The sequence below is a fragment of the Schistocerca serialis genome, chromosome 10 (genome assembly GCF_023864345.2).
Source record: "Schistocerca serialis cubense isolate TAMUIC-IGC-003099 chromosome 10, iqSchSeri2.2, whole genome shotgun sequence".
NCBI classification, from domain to species: Eukaryota; Metazoa; Arthropoda; class Insecta; order Orthoptera; family Acrididae; genus Schistocerca; species Schistocerca serialis.
In genome coordinates, this window is record NC_064647.1 from 130,568,065 (window position 1) to 130,589,477 (window position 21,413).

The 21,413-nt window shown below is 42.1% G+C and overlaps 1 protein-coding gene across 3 annotated transcripts in view; it reads left to right on the forward strand.

Moving 5' to 3' along the window:
• The window catches only part of LOC126425091 (sensory neuron membrane protein 1-like), a 454,807-nt gene that overhangs the window by 212,835 nt on the left and 220,559 nt on the right, over window positions 1-21,413 (forward strand). For all 3 annotated transcript variants that reach the window (XM_050088008.1, XM_050088007.1, XM_050088009.1), the window contains one exon: window positions 18,397-18,522. In XM_050088008.1, the coding sequence (XP_049943965.1) occupies window positions 18,397-18,522 (126 nt within the window). The remainder of the gene's footprint in view (window positions 1-18,396; window positions 18,523-21,413) is intronic.

A 21,413-nucleotide genomic window follows, 5' to 3' on the forward strand; every position in this document is an offset into this window, starting at 1 on the left:
CCTAAGTTACACTGACAAATGTTCGGAATGTGGCGTATGCTGTGACGTGTTAAAGGCTGAAACATATTTCATTTCTGTCGCTTTAAAACGTTCGTCAATTTGGCTGTTCTGTTGTTCAAATTTCTTATCAACTTTCGCATCCAGAGTGCGTGAAAGTTCTGCTGACATTAATTTAAACTCGTCGCGTAACTGTGTTGCGTTTTCAGAACATTGTTTAGCGACTGCACTACTTTCATCTCTAAATAATTTCGTTGTAGCTACATGTGTATTACTTAATTCTTGAGCAACAGATCTAATTTCTTCACTACAGTTCCTAGCACAAGCCTTAATTTCCTCATATAATTGTTCTTTAGTATCATAACGTAGCACGGTAACGGCTGTAATCTGTTTAGTAAGTTGTTTCTTCTTCTCATTAAGGTTGTCGTGTTTTTCATTCGACTGTTTGTAACTTTCATTAAATTGTTTGCACGATGCAGTAAGTTGTTTGAAATGGTTGTCGTATTTTCATTGAGTTGTTTGCACGAGTCATTAAGTTGTTTGCACGATTCATTAAGTTGTTTGTACGATTCATTAAGTCGTAGCAATAATGCCGCAACTTCATCCATGCCAAAATTAGTTACTCTATTCTCTGTGCTGTGTGATGGTGTATCTGCATTTGTCACGTTTTGTACAACCATTTGGTCATTCTCTGATTCTTAAAAAAGGAATTGGATGTGCACTGTTGGTCACTACATCGGAATCAAATAAATCTGACATATTTTGAGTACATTGTTCACCTTCGTTAGAAGAATTCGTCTGTTCACCGTGTAAATTTTGCATATCAGGTGTGTCAAACTGGGCAGCGTTCATTGTATCGGAACGTTCCGCGTCATCAATTGTCGTTAAATTAAGTGTGGACATAACTGTAATTGTTTGTTCATCATTTGGAATAAAATCATTACTAGTGATCGGCACGCACTGATTATCTGTAATTAGAGGATTATCACTGTGACACTTGGTGTCGCTAGTATTATCGGTCAAATTATTCGAGTCGGCTTTTTCACTCATTGCGCATCTCCATGTGCTGTTAGCAGTTTTTCGCGGCATTTTCACAAATCAACGTTAAGCACAAAATGAAACAAAGACAAAGCAAAAATGGAGCAAATACAATAACAACAAAGAGCAATAAATTGCCGATGACCTGTGAAAGAAAGAGTGACAAGTTAGTAAATGCGTTGCGCCAGATGCAAACTACATTTAACATTAAGTAAATAAGAGCAGATATGTAACTGACTTCTTCTCAGAAATTCACAAAAATACGATCCTGGCCGGTTGTCGACAAGTGTAACCTCCCCACAGATAAAATAATAAGTATAACATTCACATTAAGAGTAACCTCCCAATAAATAAATTCCGTAACCTACCAATAATACAATGTGACTAACCTCCTAATAAAAAAACCTGACTCATATACAACCTTTCAATAATTGACTGACTGTGAATCTAAACTGGTAAATTTTAACGTCAGCAGTGCTGCGTCATGGCCCTGAAAGATCATACTGAATAAATTGAAAATTCTTACCTCAATTAAGTCGCCGGATAACGCATATATATCTGCTCCTATATGAAACTAAACTTTTCTGGCACAGCCCTGTGCAATGCTGGCCGAAAGATTTGTCATGTATAAAAAGAAAGAACTGATTTTTCTTTACAATAATCAGGATAACCATGGATTGGAGAAATTAGTAAATTCTTTAAATTGAGATGAATAATTCTCATAAGTTTTTTTTATGAGAAAGATTATTATTAAAAGATTTTTTAAAACATTTTACATGGGACCTGATCTAACAATAGTACATATGCACGAGGGTGCTTTTATCTTATACTACAATGCTCAGGCTCCGCCATCGCTCCCCACGACCGGCCCAGCCAACTCCACACACACGACTGCTAGCTACTATCACTACTTTTACTGCTACACAGTTCCTACTGCTGACAACACTGTTCTCTGGTCTGAGATTCTCTTATAGCTTACATATCACAGGCAGCGCGTGAGCAATCCATCGAAATTACATGTGCTCGAGTGCACTAGCAACAAATTCCTTAATCATTGACCTCTTACAGGTTTTACGACTGTATTATAATGTCGGAACTTGGCCCCTATACTCATAGACATTTTGTACTCATAGATATTTTGTTATAGGTATTCTTCGTCAGTTGGTATTCTTGGCCTAACTTCCTTATCCTTACAGTAATTGCTTCTTCTTCTAATCCATTCTCCTGGATGACTTCACCGAAATACCTGGAATTCTTAACTCGTCCGATATTTCCCAGATTGTTGATCATCCATTCAGGTCCATCACAGATGTTCGTCATATATTTTGTCTTTTGAATAAAGACCTGGGGTCCAACTTTTTCAACAAACCACAGGACGCCGTGTTACAACTCAAACTGTGTGCAGTAGGCTGCATGATGAGCAACTTCACTCCCAACGTCCACGGCGAAGTCCATCTTTACAACCACAACACCATGCAGAGCGGTACAGATGGGCCCAACAACGTGCCGAATGGACCGCTCAGGATTGCCGCCACGTTCTCGTCACCTATGAGTGTCCCATATGCCTTCAGCCGGACAATCGTCGGAGACGTGTCTGGAGGCAAACCGGTCAGGGTGAACGCCTTAGACACAGTGTCCAACGAGTTCACTGCTGTTTTGGGCTCGCATTATGTGGGGCCGACGTACGCCGCTGGTGGTCATGGAAGGCGCCGTAACGGCTGTACAGTACGTGAATGCCATCCTCCGACCGATAGTGCAACCACATCGGAAGCTTCTTGGCGAGGCATTCGTCTTCATGGATGACAATTCACGCCCCCTTCGTGCACATCTTGTGAATTACTTCCTTCAGGATAACGACATCGCTCGACTAGAGTGGCCAGCATGTTTTCCAGACATGAACCCTATCGACCATACCTGCGATAGATTGAGAAGGGCTGTTTATGGACGGCGTGACCCACCACCCACTGTCAGAGATCTACGCCAAATCGCCGTTGAGGAGTGGGACAATCTGGACCAACAGTGCCTTCATGAATTGGTGGATAGTATGCCCCGTCGAACACAGGCATGCATCAGTGCAAGAGGACTTGCTACTGGGTATTAGAGGTAACGGTGTCTACAGAAATCTGGACAACCACCTCTGAAGGTCTCACTGTATGGTGGTACAACATCCAATGCGTGGTTTTCATGAGCAATAAAAAGGGCGGAAATGATGTTTATAGTGATCTATATTCCAATTTTCTGTACTGTTTCCGGAACTCTCGGAACCGAGGTGAAGAAAAACAGTTTTTGATGGGTGTATAAACAGCTTCAAACATGTGATTGCTTCACATTTGCGTAAATGTGTTAAATATGTGACATTAATTATGTAAAACCCTTATGGTTGAAGAAACAAAAGTCTAATTTTGTTGGTTTTATTATTTTGTTCGCATTGTTCACGCACAGATCAATGAAAAAGTCAAAGCCAAAATCTCATGCATTATGCTAAAGATCTACTGCATGAACACTCAAAATGCAGTAAGCTATAACCTTTCATCCTGTCATTATTTTGTGGCGGAAGGAGCGGGTTGTCAGCGAAGGAAGTTTCAAAAATTGTTGAAACTATTAACACATTTGTTGGATGTCGGTAATTGACCTCATTCTGAAATACTGAAGGACTACAGTGCATGATATTCGCGAGCCATGAACTTTGCTGTCTCAAAACATAAATACAGTTTCAAAGTGTAATATCTAGTTTATTACCTGAAATTTCCAAGGAGACGCTATACTTCTAAATGAGTAGATTATGACAACATTTAAAATATTTCAACTCGGTCAATGATTGTATGAAATACTGACATCAATTTTTAGTTGGCAATAGAAGGCGTAAGAGGGACAGCCTGTAACTGAGTCTGGGTGACAGTTTTGGTCGTTTAGTATTAGGGACATAAAACCTTTTTATTTGATAATTATTTGTTTACATTGACGCCGAGAATATCGCTTTATCATAACTTTCAAAAGTAGTGATTGAAAGAATGCGTTCGTCCTGAAATTTGAGAAGTACATACGTCATGCAACTGAGTTAAGGACTACCACAGCAGCAAACTCTCAAAACTTTCATATCGTAAATCGTAAATCATAGGTTCCAGTCACCAGTATCAATACTTCACATAGCATTACGATGGACAACATGTACACCGAAGCGCCAAAGAAACTGCTATAGGCATGGGTATTCAGAGATATGTAAACAGTCAGAATACGGCACTGCAGTCCGCAACGCCTATATAAGACAAGTGTCTGACGCAGTTCTTAGATCTATTACTGCTGCGACAATGGCAGATTATCAAGGTGTAAGTGAGTTTGAACGTGGTGTTATACACTCCTGGAAATGGAAAAAAGAACACATTGACACCGGTGTGTGAGACCCACCATACTTGCTCCGGACACTGCGACAGGGCTGTACAAGCAATGATCACACGCACGGCACAGCGGACACACCAGGAACCGCGGTGTTGGCCGTCGAATGGCGCTAGCTGCGCAGCATTTGTGCACCGCCGCCGTCAGTGTCAGCCACTTTGCCGTGGCATACGGAGCTCCATCGCAGTCTTTAACACTGGTAGCATGCCGCGACAGCGTGGACGTGAACCGTATGTGCAGTTGACGGACTTTGAGCGAGGGCGTATAGTGGGCATGCGGGAGGCCGGGTGGACGTACCGCCGAATTGCTCAACACGTGGGGCGTGAGGTCTCCACAGTACATCGATGTTGTCGCCAGTGGTCGGCGGAAGGTGCACGTGCCCGTCGACCTGGGACCGGACCGCAGCGACGCACGGATGCACGCCAAGACCATAGGATCCTACGCAGTGCCGTAGGGGACCGCACCGCCACTTCCCAGCAAATTAGGGACACTGTTGCTCCTGGGGTATCGGTGAGGACCATTCGCAAGCGTCTCCATGAAGCTGGGCTACGGTCCCGCACACCGTTAGGCCGTCTTCCGCTCACGCCCCAACATCGTGCAGCCCGCCTCCAGTGGTGTCGCGACAGGTGTGAATGGAGCGACGAATGGAGACGTGTCGTCTTCAGCGATGAGAGTCGCTTCTGCCTTGGTGCCAATGATGGTCGTATGCGTGTTTGGCGCCGTGCAGGTGAGCGCCACAATCAGGACTGCATACGACCGAGGCACACAGGGCCAACACCCGGCATCATGGTGTGGGGAGCGATCTCCTACACTGGCCGTACACCACTGGTGATCGTTCAGGGGACAGTGAATAGTGCACGGTACATCCAAACCGTCATCGAACCCATCGTTCTACCATTCCTAGACCGGCAAGGGAACTTGCTGTTCCAACAGGACAATGCACGTCCGCATGTATCCCGTGCCACCCAACGTGCTCTAGAAGGTGTAAGTCAACTACCCTGGCCAGCAAGATCTCCGGATCTGTCCCCCATTGAGCATGTTTGGGACTGGATGAAGCGTCGTCTCACGCGGTCTGCACGTCCAGCACGAACGCTGGTCCAACTGAGGCGCCAGGTGGAAATGGCATGGCAAGCCGTTCCACAGGACTACATCCAGCATCTCTACGATCGTCTCCATGGGAGAATAGCAGCCTGCATTGCTGCGAAAGGTGGATATACACTGTACTAGTGCCGACATTGTGCATGCTCTGTTGCCTGTGTCTATGTGCCTGTGGTTCTGTCAGTGTGATCATGTGATGTATCTGACCCCAGGAATGTGTCAATAAAGTTTCCCCTTCCTGGGACAATGAATTCACGGTGTTCTTATTTCAATTTCCAGGAGTGTAGTCGGCGCACGGACATTGGACTGTTGATGACTAGAAATATGTTGCCCAGTCTAACGAGTCTCTTTTCAAATTGCATCGAGCGGATAGACACGTACCGGTACGGAGACAACCTCATGAATCCATGGACCCTGTATGTCAGCAGGGACTATACAAGCTGGTGGAACCTCTGTAATGGTGTGGGCCATATGCTGTTGGAGTGAAATGGGACCCCCTGATACGTGTAGATACGACAGGTGACACGTACGTAAGCATCCATTAATGTCCATTGTGCATTCACTGACTTCTGTGCGATGCATTGTCAGCGATATTTGAGCACGTTAACCAATTGGAAAGATAACGTCCGTGGTTTATAAATAACGGAATACCACCCCATTTTATAGGATTGTGCTGCAGTACCACAAGACAATGTTTCAGGAGCGATGGATGGTCGAGGTTGTTCTGAGGTGTATTTGAAGGAGTGCTTGCTTCGTTGCGAAATAATACTGAAAATATGTCTCAGGATGTGTGGTAACCACATGTATCACTGCTTATAGCTCGTTTCTACGTAACAGACAGACTGGAACAACAGGACAGATTGCTCCATACCTCAACACCTATTGATTTTAGGGCTTCCCATTACAGGAATTTTTCTTACAGTTTTGACCACTTTACCACATGTAGTAACGTGTGACCCTTTCTTAAACTCCCTGTGTATTCAGGAGACATATTTATAACGAATATCCGGACTCACGGCTCTTTTGTATTGATTATTTCTTTCAATTTCACTACAGATCTACTTTGGCTAAATTGTCATTATCGAGTGAATTATATATTATCTAGACGGATTGATATGGCTACAAGATAGTTGGCAACTGTCTTCTGACTTTCGTTCTACACTACTGGCCATTAAAATTGCTACACCAGGACGATGACGTGCTACAGACGCGAAATTTAACCGACAGGAAGAAGATGCTGTGATATGCAAATGATTAGCTTTTCAGAGCATTCACACAAGGTTGGCGCCGGTGCCGACACCTACAACGTACTGACATGAGGAAACTTTCCAACCGATTTCTCATACAAAAACAGCAGTTGACCGGCGTTGCTTGGTGAAACGTTGTTGTGATGCCTCGTGTAAGGAGGAGAAATGCGTACCATCATGTTTCCGACTTTGATAAAGGTCGGGATTGTAGCCCAACGCGATTGCGGTTGATCGTATCGCGACATTGCTGCTCGCGTTGGTCGAGATCCAATGACTGTTATCAGAATATGGAATCGGTGGGTTCAGGAGGTTAATACAGAAAGCCGTGCTGGATCCCAAGGGTCTCGTATCACTAGCAGTCGAGATGACAGGCATCTTATCCGCATGGCTGTAACGGATCGTGCAGCCACGTCTCGATCGCTGATGGGGACGTTTGCAAGACAACAACCATCTGCACGAACAGTTCGACGACGTTTGCAGCATCAGTCCGGATACCATGGCTGCGGGGTTACCCTTGACGCTGCATCACAGACAGGAGCGCCTGCCATGGTGTACTCAACGACGAACCTGGGTGCACGAATGGCAAAACGTCATTTTTTCGGATGAATCCAGGTTCTGTTTACAGCATCATGATGGTCGCTTCCGTGTTTGGCTGTATCGTGGTGAACGCACATTGGAAGAGCGTCATCGCCATACTGGCGTATCACCCGGCTTGATGGTATGGGGTGCCATTGGTTACACGTCTTGGTCACTTCGCATTGACGGCACTTTGAACGGTGGACGTTACATTTCAGATGTGTTACGACCCGTGGCTCTATCCCTGCGAAACCCTACATTTCAGCAGGATAATGCACTACCGCATGTTGCAGGTCCTGTACGGGCCTTTCTGTATACAGAAAATGTTCGACTGCTGCCCTGGCCAGCACATTCTCCAGATCTCTCGCCAATTGAAAACGTCTGGTCAATGGCGACCGGGGAACTGGCTCGTCACAGTACGCCAGTCACTACTCTTGGTGAACTGTGCTATCATGTTGAAGCTGCATAGGCAGCTGTTCCTGTACGCGGCATCCAAGCTCTGTTTGACTCAATGCCCAGGCGTATGAAGGCCGTTATTACGGCCAGAGGTCGCTGTTTTGGGTACTGATTTCTCAGGATCTATTGAAATATGGCTTCCCGGCTAAGACACAAGTTGAAAATATGGTCACTATTTTTTATTTACTTAAATGTGCCATATTTCGTGACAGTACCTTTTCCGTTAGACGTTTGCAAGGCGATATTAGTCTTGGCTTCAGTTGTCTAAGTATGATTCCACAATGCATCTATGTCAGCTGCAGAAATGACGTGGTTCAACGCGTTTCTCTCATTTTGGTGTTTCAAATACAGTTTCTTCAAATGTAGTTTCTTCTTTTTAGTTAATACAAAAATAATAGTAACATAATTCAAAATTATTGATGACTGCGACCTTCACATTGTTCTTCCGTCAACACACACCAAGAGTTAGTTGCCGACTGACTATAGTCAAAGACGACTCCAACGTCAAAGATATTTTATACAATTCACAAGTTTCCACTTGTAATCAGTCTCTTTGCTATTCTTCGATACATTTTCTAATAGTAATCAATATGCTTTTACTCTCAAAAACAGAAGTAAATTAACATATAATGAGACAAATTATAATAAATTCTGACAAAAATATAAGAAAACATTTACAATTTGGTATCGACAAATACGGTAAAAAAATAACATCTCCCAGATCCATTACACTATGCACCCAAATTGCGTGAAAATGTAATCATATGTCAGTTCTAGTATAATATATTTGTCCAATGAATACCCATTTATCATCTGCATGTCTTCTTGGTGTAGAAATTTTAATGGCCAGTAGTGTATATTTGCTGAATTAAGGTAGCAGTTAATTTCTTATGACTGTAATCTGACGCGTGAAATTAATTACTACCTTAATTCAACAAATATACGGCAGTCAAAAGATAGCGCCTGGTAGCGTTGCGGGCAGGTGACACGGTAACAAAAGTATGTAAGCGGAGGATACACGGACGGGGGATCACCCTAGCGAAGATATGGGCTGCAAATGAGGAAATCCGTAGAGATAAGCCACTGTGACAAAGAGAAAATTATTGTTACCGAAAGCCTGTGAACGAGTATCTCGAACACGGCGAAGCCGGTCGAATATTCACGTGCTACTGTCGTGAGCGAGCGTCTGCGGAGAGAGGTAGGACTGTGAAACTACAACTAGGAGTTAAGTGGTTGGACGTGCACGAATTTTCGCAGAACATCGGGTTCGGAGGCGTCTTTTCTCTGTAAAGAACAGACGGTGATCTGTGGCGCCTCTGCCGAAAGAGCACAGTACTGGTGCACGCACAAGTGTTTCGGAGCACAGCATTCATCGTACATTGTTGAACATGGAGCTCCGCAGTAGAACACCGCTACGTGCTCCCATGTTGGCCCAACGACATCATCAGTTGTGGCTGCAGTGAGCACGGTACCATCGGTATTCTACCGTCGATCAGTCGAAACGTGTCGGCTCTTCTTGGTGAACTACATTTTTGCAACGCTATGTCGATGGTCGTCTCCACAAACGCCGTCATCAAGGTGAACGGCGACTGGAAACATGCAGCGCGCCACGGGCTGTATTGTGCTATGGGAGACATTCTCTTGTGCTTGTATGGGACCTATGGTAGTAACCGAAGACACGCTGAAGGCTCCGACCATCTGCATCCTTTCACGCTCGGTGTCCTCCCCGACGGCGATGTCACTTTTCAGCATTGTAATTGTCCGCGTCTCAGGACCAGGACCGTGCTACTGTGATTTGAGGAGCGTTATAGTTAACTCACGTTGATGTCTTGGCGATCGAATTCACCTGATGTAAATTCTATGGTCGCTATCGGGCGCCAGCACAGCGTACGCATATCAGCGGCCCTTTGTGGCTGAGCGGTTCTAGGCGCACCAGCTCGGAACCGCGCTGCTGCTACGGTCACAGGTTCGAATCCTGCCTCGGGCATGGATGTGTGTGATGTGCTTAGGTTAGTTAGGTTTAAGTTGTTCTAAGTCTAGGGGACTGTTGACCTCAGATGTTAAGTCCCCTAGCGCTTAGATTCATTTGAACCATGACCTTTGCGTCGACACCTAATGCGACTTTCGCTTCCGTGATACGTCTTACATTCCATAGACGCACATACAAACTGTTAAGCAGGTGGTCATAATGTTTTGGTTCATCGGTGTGTACGTCACTCGATAATGGCAATTTAGTCGAAACAGATCTGTAGTGAACGTGGAAAAAATGAAAATTAATGTCAGACAACAGCGGGTCTTGACTCTCCCTGGAAATATATTACTTGCTGACTGATACTACGCTACAGACCGTATAGAACATTCACTGTTGTGCACAGTGCTATTACACCTTTATTGCGTGACATGTTTGCTCACAAGAAATTCTAGTAGTTTGAATCTAAATTACGGAGGTGTAACTTAGGACTTCCGCGACAAAATCCTTTCGCTGTGGAGAGAGCATTAATGCTTCTGTTACGGCCACTTCGTTTGTTCTTCACCTGATTTTGTTTCAGAGCAGTAAGTAGTGGGTTTACAATCGCTGTACGCAAGCAACTGACAATGGAAAGTGGTGCTTATTAAACTAAACACAGGAGACAGGCAGTGAAAGGTAACAAATGAAAGTGTGGAATCTAGCTAAGTTTATAGTTAGAAAGTGGCAGAATCTCAATGAGAGAAGAAATCAGGTCAGTTATCGGTTGCAATTAAGAAGAAACTGACATTCACTACACCGCACCCGTGTCAATTACTTACGGCCTTTACGCAAACTTTTATTTACGTATTTTTTAACATCAGTTTCCTGACTGTTCTGCTATATCCCGCCATTACCTCTTGATCTGCACCAACCTCTTCAGCTCAGAGAAGTATTGTAGGACCTTGATAATCCGACATGCTCGGCCATTTGTCAGTGCCGATCAAATATGTCGGTTTATCAACGCCATGTCTAGAAAGGCGGTTTAGAAAAAGGATATAAGCAAAACCTATAGCTTTAACGTACAAAACCAAGTAACTTATTCGTGGAACAAGACAGGAGAGACTACAGTATAAAAATTAAAAGTATGTATTACTTCTCTGTAAAAAAACAAAAAATTGAAGTAAAAGTCTTATAATGTACTGCTCAATTAAATCAGTTTAAGGTTGAAAGTTGTAGAAATGTTCAGTATACATAAATAACTTCTTGTACGCCAGTTACGAAACAACAATTTGAAGAGATCAAGAACAAGCTCACTTCTTTAAAAACTGCTACCCAGAATTCGGTGCACTTTAGTTAGAATCGCTGACGTTGTCGAGAGCGTGGAATAAGTCGGACTGGTATCTACCACTGATGGTTTAGCTGACTTTTTCTTCTGAGCCCGTGCTCGCACGAACTGTCGTCTTTAGATGGGTGTCGAGGTTTCTGGTTGTTTGAGTGGAATACTCTCTTTAAAATTCTAAAGGTGGCAGGGGTAAAATACAGGGAGCGAAAGGCTATTTACAATTTGTACAGAAACCAGATGGCAGTTATAAGAGTCGAGGGACATGAAAGGGAGGCAGTGGTTGGGAAGGGAGTAAGACAGGGTTGTAGCCTCTCCCCGATGTTGTTCAATCTGTATATTGAGCAAGCAGTAAAGGAAACAAAAGAAAAATTCGGAGTAGGTATTAAAATTCATGGAGAAGAAATAAAAACTTTGAGGTTCGCCGATGGCATTGTAATTCTGTCAGAGACAGCAAAGGACTTGGAAGAGCAGTTGAATGGAATGGACAGTGTCTTGAAAGGAGGATATAAGATGAACATCAACAAAAGCAAAACAAGGTTAATGGAATGTAGTCTAATTAAGTCGGGTGATGCTGAGGGAATTAGATTAGGAAATGAGACACTTAAAGAAGTAAAGGAGTTTTGCTATTTGGGGAGCAAAATAACTGATGATGGTCGAAGTAGAGAGGATATAAAATGTAGACTGGCAATGGCAAGGAAAGCGACTGAAGACCACAACAACAACAATACGCTAATCTCAATGCAGAGCAGTACCGCTCTTGACCACCGAGTGGTACCAGTTTGCTTTCGCAGGACATCAGTTCCGGTAAGGACTTTGGTGGTAGTATAAGTCAGTGAAATGGTAAATGAATTTTAAAAATGTAAATATTCGTCTATGAGAATCTTAAATCTCATAAAGCTCTTCACCGATTGCTTTTCAATTTTCGCACAACGTTGCATTCGCATGCACACGTGTATTTATATACCTGCTAGAGGGACATCTTTTAATCTATAAATAAACATATAATATAGAAAGAAGAAGCGGTATTACTGAAAATGTCACAAAGTACTTGGCAGATTTGTTTCAAATACAAAGGGAAAAAGTTGTATCCATAAATGTCGAGAGTTACTTGACCAATTTCATTAACGGCTCCATCAGCGTTGCCAACCCCAGAAGATAAAATTATGGCATTTTGTATTTAAAATTATCGTTTTCTATCTAAAATTATCGGATATTGATAATCTTAAAAAAACAAAAACAATAATGCTGATAATATGAAGTACACAATATTTGTTTTCAATCGCGAATGGCAAAGTCTTCTCATCTTTTAAAATTTTTATCCACAAAACCTCCTAATTACGAACCAAAACGTCTCTAATAGCGATGCTAAGTACTAAAAATACGTTCAGAACGAGATAAACTCGGAAGTGTCCAAAGCATCACAGATTTTATGCAAGGAAAATTCGCTAACCTCTATCGAAAAGTAGCACTGTGTACGTAATATAATTAAAAATAATAATATAATTAAACTCACCCTAATAAGCATCGTTGTCGAACTCCACATCGGCGAAATCGGCGTCACTATCCCGATGGGATTCCTTCTTCTTAGCATAAATGTTCGACGTGTTCATTGATGCAATCATTGCACTGGTTGGTTCGAACTGTACACAATTCTTCACACGCTGGAAAGTGAGCATTACTGCGCTGACTGTACCCGAATGTAACTTATTTCTCAATGGTGTCTTCACTAGATTCATTTTTGAAAAGACCCGCTCACAATCAGCACTAGAATGTGGTAAAACTAATATATATATAGCACAAAGATTCCTATTTGGATGAACTCTTGGTTACCATGAAGGTCCCTAGCGTTCTTTATGAACACCCAAAAGTCGTCCACCTCTTTAGACCGTAGATTTTCGGGAAATTCTGCATGTGGCAATGCTCTCCACTGATCATCAATCATTTGCATAAGCCTTTTGTCTTTTGGAGAAATCCTCTGAACCGACTTTATAAGTGGAACAAGCATTGACGGCCTTGCAGCACTTTTTGACAATGCGATTTCTGGTGTTAACCAACTCAACATTTTTAGAAAAGAATTGTTGAAATCATGCCGCTTTTTTATCTCACAACAAGATACTATAAGAAACTGTTGCACTCTGTAGTAGAAATCAGTCACTTTAGATTTTTGTGAGATGTTTTCAGATTGGCTCATGAAATCCATCACACCTACACCTAAATACATTTGCGTATAAGGCACAAGTTGGACTGGGTTTGCTGGATCTATGTCTGTCAAATCAGTTTTATTGATATAATCAGGAGACATATAGCAGAGAAGGATTTCTTTGTACGTTTTGCACATTCTATCATGCAAAGAGCAAATTACTAATTTCTCGCTTTGAAAATCTTGATTCAGACACACAAATGTCGGTAGAATTCACTCGAGAAACATAAAAAATACACGTACAAAGTTGTTCCTGAATGCCTTTGCTAACTGTTCAGCTTCATACAATCTTTCTTCTTCCCACTTGCAAGTGAAAAATAATTGCAATGCATTCCATTGTTCTAGAGTACGTGAAACAACAGTTAACAAAGATAACCATCTTGTTTGAAACAGGTGCAGTATCTTGTGAGGTTCGATATTACGAAACTGTTGGAATTCCACAAACTGGGCTATTCTTTTTGAACTATGCTTAAAAAATGAATATGTATCCCTTGCTGTGTCTTCACATAGTCTTGGTAATTGTTTGCAAGCCTCACTTGCACACAGGTGCAATGAATGACATATACATTTCTGTATAAAAATACCAGGAAAATCTCTAATTATTCGACTAGCAACAGAATTATCTTCCCCCATCATTGTGTTGCCGAAGCAAATCCTACTAAATTTTCAGGAGGAATATTATGTACTGACAAGGCTTTACGTACGAGATCGTACAAACGATTAGCAGTGGCACCTTCATGAGCGGCATCTGCATTTTTCTCGTCAAACAGCTGCAACAGCTGCCAAAATTTAGTATGTATTTTGGAGCTATCTTCATCAAAATATCGCACACAAATACACGAATTTTTCGTAGCGGAAATGTCGGTAGATTAATCAATTATGAATCTGAACTTTTGTCTCCGTAAAACTTCATTCAGTTCATCCAAATGACATTTACCTATGACATTCTTTATCACCCCCGTCGCTTTTGTTCTACCCAACTGCAAGTTCTCAACTATTTTAGAATCGGGAAAGGCACTTTCAATTACATGTGTTAAGTGATTGGCTGTATTAATAGAGATGTTATGTTCTGCCAAAAATCCACATAGCAATATTTCAGTCCTCTTGCCCTGCTTATCAAATGTACCAGTCGATTTTGATAGTGATGAAAAGTCAAGTTTCTTTTGTAGAGGCCCGACACATTTTACGGCACTTAAGTTGTGGTGTCACCGCCAGACACCACACTTGCTATGTGGTAGCCTTTAAATCGGCCGCGGTCCGTTGGTATATGTCGGACCCGCGTGTCGCCACTGTCAGTGATTGCAGACCGAGCGCCGCCACACGGCAGGTCTAGAGAGACTTCCTAGCACTCGCCCCAGTTGTACAGCCGACTTTGCTAGCAATGGTTCACTGACAAATTACTCTCTCATTTGCCGAGACGATAGTTAGCATAGCCTTCAGCTACGTCATTTGCTACGACCTAGCAAGGCGCCATTATCAATTGCTATTTATCTTGTGATGCATGTACCGTCAGACCGATGTTCACCAATTATGGATTAAAGTTAAGTATTCCAACAGCTACGTACTTTATTTGCTAGACTCAAATCCTTTAACTGTTCCAGACCTCACGCCAGCCTGCGTGAGCTTAAACGCGTGCCTTTCGACTACCCGTCATTGTGGATTGGCTGTCTTGCCAGCCCACAACATAAGTGTTTTTTCCGTTTACCGTGATTTTTCATTAGTCAACTCAGCACTGAGTTCACATCTACAAACTTTACACCGAGCTTTATATGCATCATCACTAACAGGTTGTAGCCAATCCTTGAAAGAAAAATCGGTCAACCATTCCTTTCTGAACTTTTGTTTCAAACGTTTTAGTTTCAACTCACCACGCAACCTCAATTTCTTCTGTGGGGTCCGCGGAGAATCTACATCACTGTTGTCACTTTCCGTTATTTATATTTGAATACACTACTACAGTATTTATTTAAAGAACACCACACTTTAATTTCCCTTAAGAACAAAAAATTAATATTCTTTTAAGAGCACAAAGACAACTACCCGTGCATTCAAGTCCCAATTTCACCAGCAACTGATGACGATGGCCTAGCCCTAATATCCCATGTTGTTGTGAAACAATACTTGTTACGCGGTAAGGGTATTCCCCGGAAGCGAATATACAGTGTTTAGAGTCGTTGGACTGTTGCGGGGAGTGAACGAGAGTAAAATAGGAAATCGCTTATACTGAATGGAGTATAGAGTACATATATCGTGTTCATGTTGCAATTATCATATATCGCGATAATTTATCGTATGGTTGGCAACGCTGGGCGTCGTGGACATAGGTTACATATATTTTTTTAAACAACAAAAGTGACTACGAGAAATAATATTATACGCTGGTCTGCCGATGTGCGATTTTGTTTCTTTTCTCGCAATCAGTTTTGACTATGATACCAGAGCATCTAAACCACTTGAAATATTGTGTCTCCCATGCATACTCTTTCTCATTATAAATATTTTTAAATACAGTGAGCTGTTTTGATTTCGCAGTCAGCTTTCACAGAAATCAGAAATGTCATATTTATAACTTGTATCTTATTATGAGAACACTACAATGGAATCTGAATTTGCAATAACAATAAACAAAGCTCCAAATTAGAAAGAGGGGGAGGAGTATCTCGACAGACAAGGGGAGGAGAGGGGGAGAAAATGGAGGAAGAGAGCGGCAAGGAGGAGATGGGCAGAGAGCTTGTGCGAAAGGTGATGGACAGAGTGGTGGGTGATGATGAGATGGCCAAAGAGAAAGGATATGGAGATAGATACAGAGAGGGAGAGAAGGAAATTAGGACGTATTTGAAATTCCCAAACATATTCAGCAACTGCGAAGCATTGCCGAGTTCGACAGTAAAGCTGTGAGTACCGGGCGTGAGTCGTGCTCCGGTAGCTCAGATGGTAGAGCACTTGCCCGCGAAAGGCAAAGGTCCCGAGTTCGAGTCTCGGTCGGGCACACAGTTTTAATCTGCCAGGAAGTTTCATATCAGCGCACACTCCGCTGCAGAGTGAAAATCTCATTCTGGAAACATCCCCCAGGCTGTGGCTAAGCCATGTCTCCGCTATATCCTTTCTGTCAGGAGTGCTAGTTCTGCATGGTTCGCAGGAGAGCTTCTGTAAAGTTTGGAAGGTAGGAGACAAGATACTGGCAGAAGTAAAGCTGTGAGTACCGGGCGTGAGTCGTGTTTCGGTAGCTCAGATGGTAGAGCACTTGCGCGCGAAAGGCAAAGGTCTCGAGTTCGAGTCTCGGTCGGGCACGCAGTTTTAATCTGCCAGGAAGTTTCATATCAGCGCACACTCCGCTGCAGAGTGAAAATCTCATTCTCGACAGTAATAATTATAAAATTCGTGTGTTTGTGTTTTAATGAGTCGGTAAAAATAGGCAATAGCATCGATATACGAAAGAAATCAATGTATTCCACCATAATTTCAAAAATGCATGGACGACAGACAAACAGTTCACCCTTAGTTATAAGGTTAAATGTAATAAATACTTGTATGTGCTGTTTAAAGAGCCATGTCAGATAATAATTAATTGTGCGTTGGTTTGTTTATCGCTACAGAACAAGGCAGACGATGTTTGCGGATACTCTGTCAGAACTTGAATATAGCCGAAGTCAGTGCCGCTAACATAAAACCTGTGTCACTCGAAGGCACGCGTCGGTTCTGTACGCACCCTCCGTTTCTCTGACTGTCATTGACACGCACTGCCAATCTTCACATCAGACAGCTTTTATTCCGCCTAATGTCTGTTGTTCGAACGTGAAGCTACCTATACGTCATAGTGAATGAATCTTTGCTCAATTATTAGTTAACATGTTGTTAATTTTTGCATAACTCACTTACCCATACAAAATATGTTTATCAAACAGAATTGACGGTAAAAGGCAGTGCCAGCAACGTAAAAATTACCTTTATGTTGCAAAATTGAAAATGGAAATGAAGAATACCGTTGTTACGAACATCGAACGATAACAGTTGATCAGTGGAATCTTAATCTGGAATCTCATTTTCATTATCCTTTGCTTATAAAACGCGATTGATGTTTTACTTAATTTATATTAAGATATCGTCATGTGTAAGATACTCGCTGCGTGAATCGAGGCATTTTCACCCCCTTGTCAGTTGTGAGGATGTAGTTACTTCCACAGCCTGTTTCTACAAAGACTGTAAAACCAAATGCTATAGTGTTTTCTCATTTGGTTTCGTGGGCTTAGTTCATACAATGTGTTCTCGACCAAAGATAATATTTCACTACAGATGATAAGCGGTTACATCAGTAAATGTTGGGCATAATTAAAACAAAAAAGACACGAAGAGCGAAGATTTTAATTGTGTCCGTAACCCTTCACTTAGAGTAACCCGACAAATATTCCAACACCCAAAAATTGTCATTGCTGAAAAAAAGGTAATAGTAACAATAATATTTGCTTAGACAATGATGTGGTTTGTCTGCGGTAGTTTTTAATATCTGTTTTAATATGTCGAATCATTGGCTAAAAAAAGAAAAAAATAGAATTTTACACCTTTAACATTAACTAACGAAATTTCCTAATAACAATCTTTCATGATTTTTGTTGTTGTTGTTGTTGTTGCTGCTGCTGCTGCTGCTGCTGCCGCTGCTGTGATCTTCAGTTCGAAGGCTGGTTCGATGCAATTTCCCACGCTACTCTGTCCTGTATAAGCCTCTCTTTCTCCGAATCTACATCCTTCCGAAGCAGCTTTCTGTACTCATTTCGGTCAGCCTCTACAATTTTTCCCTCGTAGACTTTTATAGAACATAAAGAGCTAAGTTTTCATTCATTTACGTAAAAATAAAGAAGCATTTTCGGTACTGGAAGGACTTGATTGCTTGTTAAAGACAGCATATATTTTTAAGAATGAATAAAAATACATTTGCATGAATGCTTCTTTCGATTGTGAAAGCCCCAACAACACAAAAAAACATTAAAATAATTTTTACTCAAAATTGTAATACACTAGCAAATTAATGGTTAATAGTCTGGTCACAATTGAATGTGTACTTATGTCATTACTTATGTCAGCTCTTTGCTCTCTTGTGTTGCAGACGACAGGGTCACCCATGGAGGCCCGTAAGAGGCTGCAGTTCAACATGTTCCTCCACAAGATCAACAAAATAGACCTACTGGCCAACGTGCCCTATGCTTTGATGCCACTCATCTGGGTCGAGGAGGTAAGTCACGACAAACGGTGTGAACATGCTCATTCGTAACTAAAAAGTTAGGAATTACGTTGTATTTATTATAATGTTAAGAAAATGTTGTATGTACAGATAGTGTGAGTCTAATTAAGTCACACCCTGGGTTTCCCTTGTCCGAAGATAAAGTCCTTAGAATAGACGTCTTCCACCGATATTATTCAAAATATGCGTATGTATTCGCGGAACGTTAAAACAATCTTAACATGAACGTTTTCTGATGCTGCGACGCTGAGAATGCCAGTGTAACCGTGTTCAAAAGACCATAGTTATCCAGTGTCAGTTAAATATGCCACGTACCACACCCACATGACTTTTACATTAACTGACTCTATAGGTGGACACCTATACCGAGAGAAAGATATGAATACACAGTTTATTGTTTGCTCAGGAATTTAAAAGGTGTGATCTGGACATAAAACCAAAAAATAAATGTGGTTGGGGCTCTGAACGAAGACTCGGCAACACAGGAAGACTACACGTAATAAGTGTACAAAAGTTCAGATATCTGGGGGTCACTTTGATTGCAGTGGGTACAAGTCAAAAATATGTGCCCCATAAAGTTTGCCTATGAAAATCCATAGCAAGATGTAACTCAATGTGGAAAACGACAGAAAAAAAGAAAGAAACATATAGTGGCCATTTGTGCAGAATACTGCCTTCTATGGATCACAATTATGAGTTCTCAGCAACTGCATTCAGGAATAAACAGCCAAGGAAATGGTTTTTTGGAGAAATGCTCCACAGGGACGTTACCGCACAAAATTAGGCTGATGAAAATTAAGGTAGAAATGTGAATTGAAAACATCTTTTGCGGTGCCAGACCAGAAAAGTAATTACCATGGTAAGGACACATGAGGTTACTAGAGGAAAGGCTGTCGCACATGCATAATTAATGGATACCTGTTAAGAGAAAGATATTTGGTAGAGCAAATAATACTCGTAGATACATATGACTTTTTTCAACATAGGAATCACACAGCCCCACTGGGAGCACAGCCACGTATGAAAAATAGAAGGAAAAACTTCAACAGCCAAGATCGCTATTTATAATTTATTTTTGATATCGGTTTCGGCTAATATAAATTGTCATCACCGGATCTGATGCAAATACACCTCAATATCTCTCCATCATACGTTCAATATTCCGAGTCAAGTCGCAACACGTCACTCCAGGAGCGTGAAGAAAATGACACATCGGCATGTCAACAGTAAACCAAGATGAACATAAAATATCATGCATAGTGCACCGACTGTACAAGTTCATAATCACACAATAGATGAAAGGAAGCTCAAGAAGATGGATTGATATGTTTCTGCAGAAGATCCAATGATGGCAGCTTAGATTTACATCTACATCTACATTTATACTCCGCAAGCGACCCAACGGTGTGTGGCGGAGGGCACGTTACGTGCCACTGTCATTACCTCCCTTTTCTGTTCCAGTCTCGTATGGTTCGCGGGAAGAACGACTGTCTGAAAGCCTCCGTGCGCGATCGAATCTCTCTAATTTTACAATCGTGATCTCCTCGGGAGGTATAAGTAGGGGGAAGCAATATATTCGATACCTCATCCAGAAAAGCACCCTCTCGAAACCTGGCGAGCAAGTTACACCGCGATGCAGAGCGCCTCTCTTGCAGAGTCTGCCACTTGAGTTTATTAAACATCTCCGTAACGCTATCCCGCTTACCAAATAACCCTGTGACGAAACGCGCCGCTCCTCTTTGTATCTTCTCTATCTCCTTCGTCAACCCGACCTGGTACGGCTCCCACACTGATGAGCAATACTCAAGTATAGGTCGAACGAGTGTTTTGTAAGCCACCTCCTTTGTTGATGGACTACATTTTCTAAGGACTCTCCCAATGAATCTCAACCTGGTACCCGCCTTACCAATAATTAATTTTATGTGATCATTCCACTTCAAATCGTTCCGCACGCATACTCCCAGATATTTTACAGAAGTAACTGCTACCAGTGTATCTGCTATCATATAATCATACAATAAAGGATCCTTCTTTCTATGTATTCGCAATACATTACATTTATCTATGTTAAGGGTCAGTTGGTACTCCCTGCACCAAGTGCCTATCCGCTGCAGATATTCCTGCATTTCGCTACAATTCTCTAATGCTGCAACTTCTCTGTATACTACAGCATCATCCGCGAAAAGCTGCGTAGAATTTCCGACACTATCTACTAGGTCATTTATATATATTGTGAAAAGCAATGGTCCCATAACACTCCCCTGTGGCACGCCAGAGGTTACCTTAACGTCTGTAGACGTCTCTCCATTGATAACAACATGCTGTGTTCTGTTTCCTAAAAACTCTTCAATCCAGCCACACAGCTGGTCTGATATTCCGTAGGCTCCTACTTTGTTTATCAGGCGACAGTGCGGAACTGTATCGAACGCCTTCCGGAAGTCAAGAAAAATAGCATCTACCTGGGAGCCTGTATCTAATATTTTCTGGGTCTCATGAACAATTAAAGCGAGTTGGGTCTCACACGATCGCTGTTTCCGGAATCCATGTTGATTCCTACAGAGTAGATTCTGGGTTTCCAAAAACGACATGATACGCGAGCAAAAAACATGTTCTAAAATTCTACAACAGATCGACGTCAGAGATATAGGTCTATAGTTTTGCGCATCTGCTCGACGACCCTTCTTGAAGACTGGAACTACCTGTGCTCTTTTCCAATCATTTGGAACCTTCCGTTCCTCTAGAGACTTGCGGTACACGGCTGTTAGAAGGGGGTCAAGTTCTTTCGCGTACTCTGTGTAGAATCGAATTGGTATCCCGTCAGGTCCAGTGGACTTTCCTCTGTTCAGTGATTCCAGTTGCTTTTCTATTCCTTGGACACTTAT